Source organism: Rhinopithecus bieti, unplaced genomic scaffold, assembly GCF_001698545.2.
Source record: "Rhinopithecus bieti isolate Rb0 unplaced genomic scaffold, ASM169854v2 scaffold_36008, whole genome shotgun sequence".
Classification (NCBI taxonomy): Eukaryota; Metazoa; Chordata; class Mammalia; order Primates; family Cercopithecidae; genus Rhinopithecus; species Rhinopithecus bieti.
Genome location: NW_016816204.1, coordinates 948,749 through 961,750, shown reverse-complemented (window position 1 = coordinate 961,750; position 13,002 = coordinate 948,749). Strand labels below are relative to the sequence as shown.

Below are 13,002 nucleotides of genomic sequence, written 5' to 3'. Positions count from 1 at the left end.
AAAAAAAAAAAAAAAAAAAAAAAAAAAAAAGCCTCATCATGATATATGATGATATAACCATTTGCTTGCCAGGAGTAGAAGTATGGTTTGGCCACATGCTTTAAGGAAAGATTCAATAAATCCAACAGCATTGTCTTCAAAATTTCAAGGTATCCACTGGGTCTCTTTTAGTTTGTGGTGGTTCTTTAAATATATCTTTCCCTCAAAATTGGCTCCCTTTCCTGGCTTACCCCTGTTAAGCTTTCACCATTCTCTATCACTCACACTTAATGTCATTGTTCTCTTTCTGAACTCTAAGTCCTATCGATTCTTCAAATTCAATTTTCTTAAATCTCCATTGTTGCAATACTAGTTCAAGTTCTTATCACTTACTAGAAAAATATTTTCTTCCTCTTTGACTGAACAAAGTAGTAAATTAATCTACTCAAAAACTTGGGGTAGTTTCTTAATGACTAAAGAATAAAGAAAAAGAAAACCTTGAATATTATTTTCAAGATTCTTCTCAATTTAACCATTCTCAGTCTTTTACATATCATTCCAATCTTTGCATCTAATTACAATCGCCCAATTTAATCTAGCCCTAAAGCAAAATTATTCTGATTATTGTTTCCTAAAAAACTGTTGCTCACCTATTTCACTTCCATACTCAATCACTCATCCAATATACTCACCTTCTAATATTAGTAGGAATTTGTGTTATATCTAGTTTTTCATGCCTTGGTCATCCCTCACTTGGACTACTCCATTAATCTCCTAACTAGACAACCTTCTCCCCCTCCAATAATTTGTTGCACACAACATGACCAGAATTAGCCATCAAAAAACAGAATACTGGGTCACTATTCTACTTTAAACCTTCAATAATAATAATAATAATAATGGTGATGGCTACCACTGGTTGAGTACTTACCATGTGCCAGGCCAGGCACTGTGGTACCTACTTTACATGCACAGTCTCTATTAATTCGCCAACAACCCTATAATAAGATTTTATTAGTTCTACTTTACAGATAAGAAAATTAAGGCTTGGGGATGTTAAGTATCTTGTCCATGGCGAAAAGGTTATTAAGTGGTAGAGCTAGGATTCAAACCCAGGCAGTCTGACTCCAGAGCTTGTGTTTTTAATTATCCAGGTACTATATACTGCTATACTGCTTAATAGCTTAAGTTTCAGCTCAACTTGTAATACAAAAGATCCTTTCTAACTTCATTCCTGTCACTCCTTGCCAAGCACTTTACATACCTCTGCCATACATTTCATGCTTTTTTCAAACTCCACGCTTTTCTGCTTGTTTTCCCTACTCTAGCTCCACTTTCTGTCTGGCGAAATTCTACTCATCCTTCAAGGACTACCTCGAAACATTATCCTCTCAGTGATGCTTTCCCTCAAAGTAAGATAGCCAATCCCTTCTTTACAGCTCCAGTAGTGCTTTGTACCAAATTCATTATATTATTTATTTATAATAGTATCTTCCCCACTAGAATGCCAGCACTACAAGGAAATCTATCTTAATACTATTCACTTCTGTATTATCATCAATGCCTAGCACAATGCCTGGTACAAAGCTGGTACTCAATAATCATTGCACAGATAAATGGTCCCAATCCTCTGTTTTAATCCTAACCATCCATCAAGGCCACTTTACTTCTATACAAGCCATTCCTAGACCATTCCAGTCCAGAGTCATCACTACCTCCTTTGAACTCAGACAACTTGCTGGCTCAGCAACTTACCTGGCAATTATTAACTGTTACCTGTCCTTATGACATATATTGTTAATTTTTCAAGAATATTTATTCATGAATCAAGACTGTATTTTATATTTTATACTTTTGTTGTTCTCCTACAGTTTTGTGATACAGCAGACATTTAATAAATATTTGCTATTTCACAACTGTCATGTTCCAAAATAAATTTTACATACCATACACAGATGATGCCCAATTAGCTTCAGCTTATTTCATCTCTGGGTATAAAAAACATTTTTTATGGTGAAATGAAGTCATATGATTGGCATACTTTGTTTAATAAATCAAGGTTCTTTTTACCAAAATTTTCCTTACAACTCTTGCCAATTCATTCAATAGCTCTGGAACCTGAAGCTTTTGCCTCACTACTGAGCAGCTATATATCCAACTTGGCATTTTCCTTTTAAGGTAACTTGTTACCATAGTGTTCCCTCTCCCTTTCCCTCTCACTCCATCCCCTCAGTCTCTTTTTCTCTCTCTTTCTGTTCCTTTGTTTTCACTAGGACACATGGTACTGAAGATTTATTTTATTTATTTTTATTTATTTATTTGAGACAGAGTATCGCTCTGTCACCCAGGCAGGAGTGCAGTGGCACAATCTTGGCTCACTGCAGCCTTCACTTCTTGGGTTCAAGTGATTCTCCTGCCTCAGCCTCCCGAGTAGCTAGGATTACAGGTGCTTGCCACCACGTCCTGCTGCTAACTTTTGTTTGCTCGGTTGGTGTTTTTTTTTTTTTTTGAGACAGAGTCTCGCGCTGTCGCCCAGGCTGGAGTGCAGTGGTATGATCTTGGTTCACTGTAACCTCTGCCTCCCAGTTCAAGCGATTCTCCTGCCTCAGCCTCCTGAGTAGCTAGGGTTTACAGGCATGCGCCACCACACCTGGCTAATTTTTGTATTTTTAGTAGAGGTGGGGTTTCACCATGTTGGTCAGGCTGGTCTCGAACTCCTGACCTCGTGATCCGCCTGCCCTGGCCTCCCAAAGTGCTGGGATTACAGGAATGAGCCACTGTGCCCGGCCAAATTTTTGTATTTTCAGTAGAGATGGGGTTTCACCATGTTGGCCAGGCTAGTCTCAAGTGATCCTCCCGCCTCGGCCTCCCAAAGTGCTGGGATTACAGGCATGAACCACTGCATCTGGTCTAAAGATTTATTTTAGTATAGTTAACAGTAATGGGAGTGGAAAGTAAAAGAAAAATAATTTCCAGGAGTTATCTTTTTACATAGGTAAGTCCACAAAATAGACTTTGTAAACAAAAATTAAAATTCAAGCTGCTTTAAAATATAATGAAATAGAACTAGCAAGAAACACTGAAGTAGCTATGTCACGCCAAGGCTATATGGATTATCTGAAAATAAGTTATCTGGCTGGGTGTAGTGGCTCACGCCTATAATCCCAACATTTTGGGAGGCCAGGGTGGGCGGCTCACGTGAGGTCAGGAGTTTGAGACCAGCCTGACCAACATGGAGAAACCCCGTCTCTACTAAAAATACAAAATTTGCTGTGTGTGGTGGCTCATGCCTCTAATCCCAGCTACTCAGGAGGTTGAGACACAAGAATTGTTTGAAGCCAGGAGGTGGAGGTTGCAGTGAGCCAAGATCATGTCATTGCACTCCAGCCTGGACAAGAAGAGCGAAACTCCGTCTCAAAAAACAAACAAACAAATAATAAGTAATCCTCCTTTCTAGCAAAGGTACTAGAAAACACTTCAGTCAAATGACTTCAGATTTATAAGCAGGGCAACTGGCAACAGCATGTAAATGAATTCTAAGGTTGCCAATCAGAAATATTTTAGCTTAAAAAAAATTAAAACACATAAATTCAGCATTTAGGTTCAATCTGAAAGTCTGATAATTTGAGGTTAATATAACCCAGGAAATAATGTTAAGAAAATGACTCACATTGTAGGTGCTAAAATGAACATATACCCAATATTGACAATGCTCTCTAAGTAAAAAGGTGAATTTTTCTATTAATACTAACAGTCTTGATAATCTCAAGAGAGAATCCAGCTTTACAAATCTAGAATCTGATATACAAAGCAAAAAGTACATTTTTTAAGTATCTGGGGAAAAAAGGAGGTATCTGGGCAATCCAGGTCAAGTAAACTTTGTGGGGAGGAGAGAAAGCAATATTTATCAATTCAGGGTTTTGTGCTTTAATTACCTATACCAGCTTTGCTGATGTGGTAAGAAAGCACACATGCAGATACGGTTAGATATTTTTCCAAATTTTTTTCCATTTTCTTATTTCCTACATAGCTAAAGAATGCTTAATAGAATATAATTAAAAGGGTATATACTATCTCACTTAATAAGGTGGGTTAGATAACTTTCAAAAAGAGGAAGAATTTGACTTGAGCCAGCAGTTGGAGTAGGCTCAGAACTGAACTTAATCAACCAAAAACCTAATCACCCATAATCAATGACATGGAATTACCACTAATAATTTTAGTGACAAACTAATCACATTTACATATGAATCACCTACAGTATTCCAAGCTCCCAAACTTCACAAAAAGTGAATTTCAGGTATCTGATCTTAAACAAAGAAAGACCTATACACTCTTAAAAACCTACATGACTATAAAATGTAGGCCTTATGACTAGAAACATAGAGTATAAAATTTTGACACTAAGAAGTTCCAGGGAGGCAGGCCGGGCGTGGTGGCTCACGCCTGTAATTCCAACACTTTGGGAGGCCAAGATGGGAGGATCATGAGGTCAGGAGTTTGAGACTAGCCTGGCCAACATGGTGAAACCCCGCCTCTGCTGAAAAACACAAAAAATTAGCCGGGCATGGTGGTGCACACCTGTAATCCCAGCTACTAGGGAGGCTGAGGCAGGAGAATCGCTTGAATCCAGGAGGCGGTGGTTGCAATGAGGGAGATTGTGCCATTGCACTCCACTTGGGCAACAAGAGCGAAACACTGTCTCAAAAAAATAAAAGAAGTTCCAGGGAGAAAAAGACTACTTGCATTTAATGCCAACAGATGGTCTCCATAATATTACTACTAAGAAAATGTATGGATACAAAACTACCACCACATTGTGGACTTAAAAGAAATTTGGATTTTAACGAGTTAAACTTAAGCTGAACTCACACAAGTCATCATTTATCTCAGACAACCAGTATTCTGTACCATCACGTATCACATTATAGAATAATTACTGAATAAAAGACAAGGAAGAATCCTGCAAATGAAATTTAAAAGTGGATTTCTGGATCTGTAAGAAAGGTGAATTTCCCAGTAAATGCAGGAGACTCCATGAGCAGTGCAAAGTAGTCTGTTACACACCATCTTTAAACATATAATCCATACAGCATTCCAACTGGTTAACAAATTCCATAAAAAAATGAAAGTTGTCTCTATGAAGAGGGCTCAATGAAGCACAAGAAATATGATAACCATGAGCTTTATTTAAGTATAATTTTCTATATTAACAAGCTTCTTTCCTATTTATCTAAATCAAATGGCTTTTATTCCACACCAATAATCTGCAAATATGACTGCCTTGGACTCACAACTCACCCCTAAGGAATCTGCCTTATGTTTGGAATCTTATTTTCACTGCATTAAAGCAGTACAGAAAAAAAATTACCATATATATGACAAGGAATAAGAAGATTCACAAGCATAAGGATAGCATAAACTCACTGTTCAGGAATGTGATTGGTTACCCCATCTAACAGTCTGGTGAAAAGTGCCCAGGGAAATGAACACACAACACAGAAATACAGTCAGAAAATGAAGAGGTAGCCTATGTCCCCTGTTCCCACCCCCACAAAACTCCAGGATTTCTTGACAGAACGAATGCCTGCATTACTTTTTTTCTTTTTTTTTTTTTAAGATTTATCTGTATAAGGATTCCATAAATTCTTTATTCAGCTCATTCCAATGCCTGGCCCAACTGGATATACTAGTAACTTAAGCCTAGGTGCAAACCAGTGTTTTGTTTTTGTTTTTGGAGACAGGGCCGGGCTCTGTCGTCCAGGCTGGAGCACACTAGCGCAAATCTCGGCTCACTGCAACCTCTGCCTCTCAGGCTCCAGCGACTCTCGTGCCTCAGCCTCGCGAGCAGCTGGGACTACAGGGGCGCGCCACCATGCCCGGCTAATTTTTATTTTTTGTATTTTTGGTAGAGACAAGGTTTCGCCATGTTGCCCAGGCTGGTCTCCAACTCCTGAGTTCAAGCGATCCGCCTGCCTCATCGGCATCCCAAAGTGCTGGGATTACAGGTATGAGCCATCACACCGGGCCAAATTAGTATTACTCTTTTAAGAACCAAAGAAGGTTCAGGTTTGAAATTTTTAATTAAAAAAACAAAAGAAAAAAGGTTTCCTTGATTTTTTTTTTTTTTTTTTTGAAACGGGGTCTCGCTCTGTTGCCCAGGCTGGAATGCAGTGGCATGATCTCGGCTCACTGCAAGCTCCGCCTCCCGGGTTCAAGCCATTCTCCTGCCTCGGCCTCCCAAGTAGCTGGGACTACAGCGCCCACCACCACATCCGGCTAATTTTTTGTGTTTTTAGTAGAGACGGGGTTTCGCCGTGTTAGCCAGGAAGGTCTCGATCTTCTGACCTCGTGATCTGCCCACCTCGGCCTCCCAAAGTGCTGGGAGTACAGGCGTGAGCCACCAAGCCCGGCCGTTTTTAAATATTTTAATGGAAACATATGAGTCAGATTTCCAAAAGTAGGCTAACAGTGTTTAAATACTGTGCCAGTGTATTTGAGAAGCTGAATGAAAACAAAAGTACCTATGTTTTAAAAATAAATACAATACAAATAAGGAAAAGTTTATTCTACGATTTCAATTTATCAATCAAGATACACAGTAAAGAGAATCATTTCAATTATTTTTCACCTCCACAGCAGTGTTTGAGGTTGGTAGGCTCTCCCAGGAAGCTTGGAATCTTAAGCAACTCAATTAGCTCTCAATTTCTCTATTTTAAATTAATCTGCTGACCTGTTGTGGGTAAACATCCATAAATTCTGCCCTGGCTGAGAAACATTTAACTTTTTCGCCTAGGATGAGTGTGTGGGTGTGTGTTTGTAAGGGAGGGGTAACCCCTTTTGACCAAAGTGTTGATGGTTTTCTAAGTAAATACTTCCTATCCACAATTTTGTTGTTGTTGTTTATGCTGCTTTCTCTCCCTTTCTGCACTATAAAGTCTGGCCTCCCAATTCCTGCCCCAACCCTTCACCGAGGTCCAATCCCACAAGGTTCCCCCAGTTTCTGCTCCGGGTGGCACCTGACCGCCAAAAGTGAACCCCTGCGGTTGTCGCTAGCTAGACGCGGATAGGGCGGACGACTGTCACCGGGGAGCAAGCGTGAGCCAAAGCCGAGGTGATTTCTGACTGCTCACCGGCGGGCCTCGCGTGGCTGAAGGTCTCCGAGCCCCTCAGTTCGCCCCGGCAAGCCAGAAGTGCAGCTGTCGCGGGGCAGGAAACTAATTGCGGCCCCTGCGCCGCTTTGACAGGCCGAGTGGGGAGAAAAGGGGCTCACTGCAGCTAACAGCCTCAACCCTTGGGCTAGGAAGCCACGGGAGCAAAACCTCCGCCCCGGCCTGAAAGCAACCGGTAGACCGCGGAGCCACTGCCACCGACTCAGTCCTGCCCAGCAGGGGCCCGCCCAGGGGCCACTCCCCAAGGGAGGCAGCCACTCACTCGCCCGCCCTTCCGGGCCCACTCCCGAGGGGACGGTCTCCCGCCCGCTCTCACACACAGCTAGCTCCTCAGGCCAGGCCCCCAGGGCTTCGTCCACCTCTCACCTTTGACGACGCGGTCAGCCCCGGGAGGGGGCGGCGGGGGCGGGGGCGGGGGCGGTGCAGCCCGGGCCGGCTCCGGGGCGGCCATGCTGGGCCCGGGGCTCGGCTAGGCTCTGGGCCGGGCGGGGTTGGGGGCGGGGGCGGCGGCTACCAGAGCCAAGCGGCGGCGCCGCCGGGGAACATGGCGGACCCTCTTTCCCTACAGAGGGGCTAAGACCGGCATGCACTGCGCGTGCGGGGGTGGGGGCGGGGTAGGCTCTAGGGACTTGGGCAAAATTACTGAGGCTAGGAGAGAAAAGGGACGAGGCCAAGGGATCAGGTTAAAATTCTTTGCATGCAGAATCAAGAATGAGGAGATGGGGCAAGTCTGTAGCTAGGTGCTGCGATGAACGACTGCGAGGAAACACACCCGCTCTCATGGCATTCCCAGTAAACTGAGGAGATGTGATTAAACCTCAGGATCTCCTACTAATAGAGAAACAAATGTATAACGATTTAGCTACCAGATCTGAATACTAAAGGGTTGGCAGGGGACCACAGAATAGAGGAAGCATTGTAGGTTCTAGAGTGGAGAAAGGACCATCCAAAATGCAGTTTGAAAGAGAATTCTGGCCTTTGTGTTTAGAGTCTGGAATTGTCAAGAGTCTGAAGGCACAGAATAAGAATGCAGCTAGAGCAATTTCGGCGCCACAGTTTGTCAAAACAGGTAAGGGGAAGAAAGGAGATGACACCAAGAGATGTGCAAAGAATCTGAAGAATTCACCTGAAAAGGACACAGCTTCCTCCTGGAAGGCAGAGGAGTAAATAGGGAATTGGAAATTAATTCCTTATTTCTGTGCATGCACAGAATCTGGGCCCAGGTGACTTATGGACCCTTTATAGAGACCAAGGTGACTGACATTCGTGGGAAAGGGGGTAGAGGGAAAAGAATTGACTGTTTATCAAAAATTATTAGACGAGTGCATCCACGACACCAGAAGATATGTTGAATCATAGGGACCAGCATGTCCACTAAGCTCTATATATCTTGATGGTGCAGGATCCAAGTGGGATGGAACAATAAATTCCTGCCCATCGTCCTGCTCAATAATACATGTGCTCAGAATCTGTTCATAATGGATGGTGACAAGTAAGTAGTAGCCCGAAGGTCTCAAAAAGTACCTTTCTACCTCTTCTTTGTGTCAGTTTCAATCCTGAGACCCGAGGTGAAAGACGAAGGGAAAGACCAACAATGGGTATTTTCCAAACAGGGAACCCACAAGCTATTATTTAGAGGGAAGAGTCTCAGGAGTGAGGCACGGGTGAAAATGGATTTTTCTGGCATGGAAGGGCCATAACACCACAGGGGAAGGGAAAGGGAGAGGTCCCCATGGAAGGAGAGGAAGGAAGAGGAGGCATGTCACAAACTTATAGAGGAAAGGCACCCGGAGTACATCCATCAGGAGTGAGTTTGTTAGAAGAGCTTGAATGCCCAGAAAATCTCCCTAAGGAGGGGAGGAAGGAAGGAAGTGTATAATGTACTGAGTACTGAATGCTGTATCAGGAAAGGGATGGGAAACATCCTAGCAGCAATAGTAAAAAGGAAAGGCACCCTATTTTAGGACCCATTGATTCCCACCTTGATTGTATATCCTTCAACTCCTGTCTGGCTGCTCACTTCCACTCAGTCAAAAGGCACTTCATATATTTATCTAGGCCTCCCCGCCCCAGTACAAAAAAAGCAAGAGCATACAAAGGGAAGAATGACAAGGAATTAAATAGAACTATCGTATAGATTTATTAATGAAAAATACTTTACAAAAACAGTATGTTTGGCCTAAAATAGTTCAGCTGACTCTGAGGGTTCACAACAACAACTGAGCAAGTGGTAATAATGGCTGTGCTGAGGAAAGAAGGCTGTGTTAGTGTGCCTGACTCCATCTGTTCAAAAGGGTGGATGTTATGTTGGCAGCTCCGCGTTCTAGGCCTAAGGCTTGGAGGGCACAAGGAATGCTGACAGGCCATAATACCTGGGCAGGGGGCTGCCCTGATGATGTAATCAGAACCATGACCACAGGGCTACATGTCCCCCCAAGGATGGGAGATAGGGAAGACAAAGGGTCAGGTAATAGGGATAGGTGGATAAAACAAAGAGTAGAAGTTGGGAATATAGTAGGGAACAGAGAACGAGGGCTCAGGTGGAGGTGGGGACATAAAGCATCCAGGAATAAAATGTGACCTTAAGATCCTAAGGAATGGCTAGTATCCAGAGTAATACCATGGATTCATCTTTAAAGTGGCTCAGATAAAACCCTTAAACAGCAGCTGCTTCCTTTTGCTAGGGGGAATGGAAGTTGGAATTTCAAATATCCCCTCCCAAAGAATCAGGTCTTTTTAGAGGTTCCTGACACCCTTAAGAGAACCCACCAATTCTATGTTGAGATAAGAAGAGCACAACCATGGCAGTGATGCAGGGTACCAATGCTGCCACAGTACAGTTTGTTTTGTTTTGTTTTGTTTTCTGAGACGGAGTCTCACTCTGTTGCCAAGCTGGAGTGCAGTGGTGCGATCTCAGCTCACTGCAACCTCTGCCTCCCGGGTTCAAGCAATTCTCCTGCCTCAGCCTCCCGAGTAGTTGGGACTACAGGCATGCACCATCACGCCTGGCTAATTTTTTGTATTTTGGTAGAGACAGGGTTTTACCATGTTGGCCAGGATGGTCTCAATCTCCTGACCTTGTGATCCGCCCACCTCAGCCTCCCAAAGTGCTGGGATTACAGGCATGAGCCACCGCGTCTGGCCCACAGTACAGTTTTACATAGAAAGGTGTAGCTCCAGGAAAGGAAAGGAGTAACCTTTACCATCGACTGTGCTGCAGCACTCTAGCCCTGATCTGCTCTCTTCTGGAGGCATCTGATAGAACAAACAGAAACCCTTCTCCCACTGTCCTCCTGTGTCCAGAGCGGGAGGCATAACTGCTTTGCCTCCAGTCGTCATCTGGGGGCATATCTACTCTTCGAGGACCAGGGGTTTGGGACCCTGGAACAGGATCTGAATTCCAATCTGACCTCCGGGGTATATGAAGACTGCTAGATGGTGGGTACACAGGATAAACAATGGGAGGGTGGGAGGGTGAATGGAAAAGATCACCCCAGGACTGAGCGTGAGGAACCTGAAGGCCCTTGCTTCTTTCTGGTAGTGTGGCAGTGTAGGTTAGCTGAGGATTGCACCCTGGAGTAGTCAGGAATCTGGTCCCAATATGCTGGTTGGTCTCTGACCAGGGTGCCCAGGAGGTGTCTGTTCTGGAACGATGGGGGAGGCTCTGGTAATTCAAAGTCCTTCCTGTGTACTTGGCCCCTTGGGAAGTTTCACCCCTGTCACACATAGCCAGAAACTGCTGGACACTCCTCGAAGTTCCTGGGGAAAGAAAAGAAACCCAAAGACTGAGCATCTTCAGAATACCATTCTTCCCAGAGAGCCATGCCTAGCTGTTTAGCCCAATTCCCTACCAAGAGCATATACACAAGGGAAAGAAAGAACCAAGCTGTGCTTTTGATTCCATTTTTTAAAATTCTTAATATACATCAAAATCAAATATCATACCTCCAACCTGGGCAAATGAAACAGTCTCATGGATGTTGCCATACCTCTACCTCCCTCCACTATAATCTCTCATACACTATACACACGTATACAAAAGGAGGGCTCCCTAATATATAGCAATATTTAGCAAACGTATACTCCATTTGTGATGACTATATTTCTAGAACCACCATACCAAAACCTCACTCAGCTTTTCTTTTTTAAAAAAATAGAGATGGGATCTCACTATGTTGCCCAGGCTGGTCTCAAACTCCTGGGCTTAAGCAATCCTCCCATCTTGGCCTCCAAAGTGCTGGGATTACAAGTGTGAGACACTGTGCCTGACTTTTTTTTTTTTTCCAACTTTTCTTAAAATGTTATCTTCACTTTAGTTAAGCTGCCTTCGTTTGATCTCTGAGATCTAATGTGGAATGCCTCTTCTTATACATTTATTCAACTTCGGCACTATTGATATCTTGGGCTGATAATTCTTTGTTGGGGTTGGAAAGAGACTGCCCTGTGCATTGTGTGACGTTTAGCAGCATCCCTGGCCTCTACCCACTAGATACCGGTAGTACATCCCCTTTATCCGTTGAGAACCACTGCCTTAAGCTTGAACATCCAGCGCATGAGGGGAAAAAGAACATTTCACTTGGAAGGTCAAAGAAAGCCAAAATGATGTTGCCCACCTTCCCCACAATTGTCTGGGTCTGTACACATGGTGTGGGTACTCTATGTATAGGGTCTTTCCAATTCTCCCACTCATTCCTTGTCTTCCTAGACCATCCCTCAGCTGAGACTCAGAGGACAGAAGGAGAGAAAACTAGCTGATAGAGATGACCATTTCTGTTCTGAGGGTGTCCCAAAGACTGGGTATTAACTCCCCTTTGTCAGCTAAAAGCTTATTCTATCATGACTGAAGCAGTTCATTCTCATAAGTAGACAGACTCTAGGGGTGCTGGTCTAGACCCTTGGTCTAAGAATCATGGTGCCCAACAAATGATTTAATATTTATGTGGATCAATGCACGACTTTGAAGCAGTAATTCATATCCTCACACCACTCCACCTTGGGATACCCCCCTCCCCATAGGTATACTGATTTGACCCTATGAGGACCCTGAAAAGGTACCAAATTCTGGCATATAATATTAGATTTGGGGGAGTTACCTGGGAGTCTATGGGGCTCCCCTGCCACGCTGGGCATCAGGACATCTGGGGACAGGAACTGTGGTTGGGGAGGGTAGAGTTGGGGACCGAGGAGAAACACAGAAGGGTCATGGATGACAGGGAGGGAAGAGGAGCTGGAACAACGATGCCCGGTTTCCAAAGGCTTCCTCACGTTTGATGAATCCTTATAATGAGACAAGACAAAAAAACATAGAGATGAGGATTAACACAAAGCAGGATGTAGTTGGGTAAACACAGTGAGGCAACCAAAGGGAAATGGAGGGAACCAGAGCACAAACATGCCTACATGCCTTATTCTGGAGTAGGACCCAATTTTTTCAGTCATTCTCCCTGCCAGCCCTCTAAGAAACTGCAAACTTCAGATCCTTATCCCTTAACCAGTCCTCCTCATATCCCTCACCTTCCCAACCCTACCATTCAGGTCTTTAGCAAACTCCTTAATGCTAACAGTAGAATTAGAGAGATTGAGATAGAAATTTAAAAATAAAAACAAAATATGAGAAATTTAGAAAGCCTGAGAGAATGAGAAAAAAAAAATCCTTTACTTATTCTAAGTACTAGGAATAAAACTATATATGTTTAAATGTAGAATCAAGAACTCTACCCCATCTTCTCTCCTGTCACTGCTATACATTCCACAGCTTCCTCTTTTGCCTGGCAAGTTTGTATTTACTGATGCTTATGTCCTGCTCTACTCCCTATTAATTATCTACTTTTTTTTTTTTTTTTTTTTTTTT

The 13,002-nt window shown here is 43.4% G+C and overlaps 2 protein-coding genes across 4 annotated transcripts in view; both read right to left on the bottom strand.

Annotated features, from left to right (window-relative positions):
• PPP3CB (protein phosphatase 3 catalytic subunit beta) overlaps positions 1 to 7,745 on the bottom strand; it is a 64,735-nt gene extending 56,990 nt beyond the window's left edge. For 2 of the 3 annotated variants that reach the window (XM_017854572.1, XM_017854573.1), the window contains exon 1: positions 7,518 to 7,743. In XM_017854572.1, coding sequence (XP_017710061.1) covers positions 7,518 to 7,602 — 85 coding nt within the window. In that variant the 5' untranslated portion in view covers positions 7,603 to 7,743. Of the gene's footprint in view, positions 1 to 7,517 lie in introns of all 3 variants that reach the window. The other variant, XM_017854575.1, reaches the window with a different exon arrangement.
• Positions 7,746 to 9,267: 1,522 nt separating this feature from the next.
• On the bottom strand, positions 9,268 to 12,974 carry LOC108516874 (inactive ubiquitin carboxyl-terminal hydrolase 54-like). The gene is made up of 2 exons (XM_017854571.1): positions 12,245 to 12,974; positions 9,268 to 10,910 (listed from the first exon to the last, which is right to left on the bottom strand). Exons 1-2 carry the CDS (start codon positions 12,279 to 12,281, stop codon positions 10,351 to 10,353), a joined length of 597 nt encoding a protein of 198 aa, XP_017710060.1. The 5' UTR covers positions 12,282 to 12,974; the 3' UTR covers positions 9,268 to 10,350.
• Between the last annotated feature and the right edge of the window lie 28 nt (positions 12,975 to 13,002).

Excerpts from the sequence above, each read along its gene's own strand:
- LOC108516874 (XM_017854571.1), bottom strand. The coding sequence starts at position 12,281 with ATGCCCAGCGTGGCAGGGGAGCCCCATAGACTCCCAG. Across the intron at positions 10,911-12,244 it reads GGAGCCCCATAGACTCCCAG|GAACTTCGAGGAGTGTCCAG; the intron begins GTAACTCCCCCA and ends TTCTTTCCCCAG.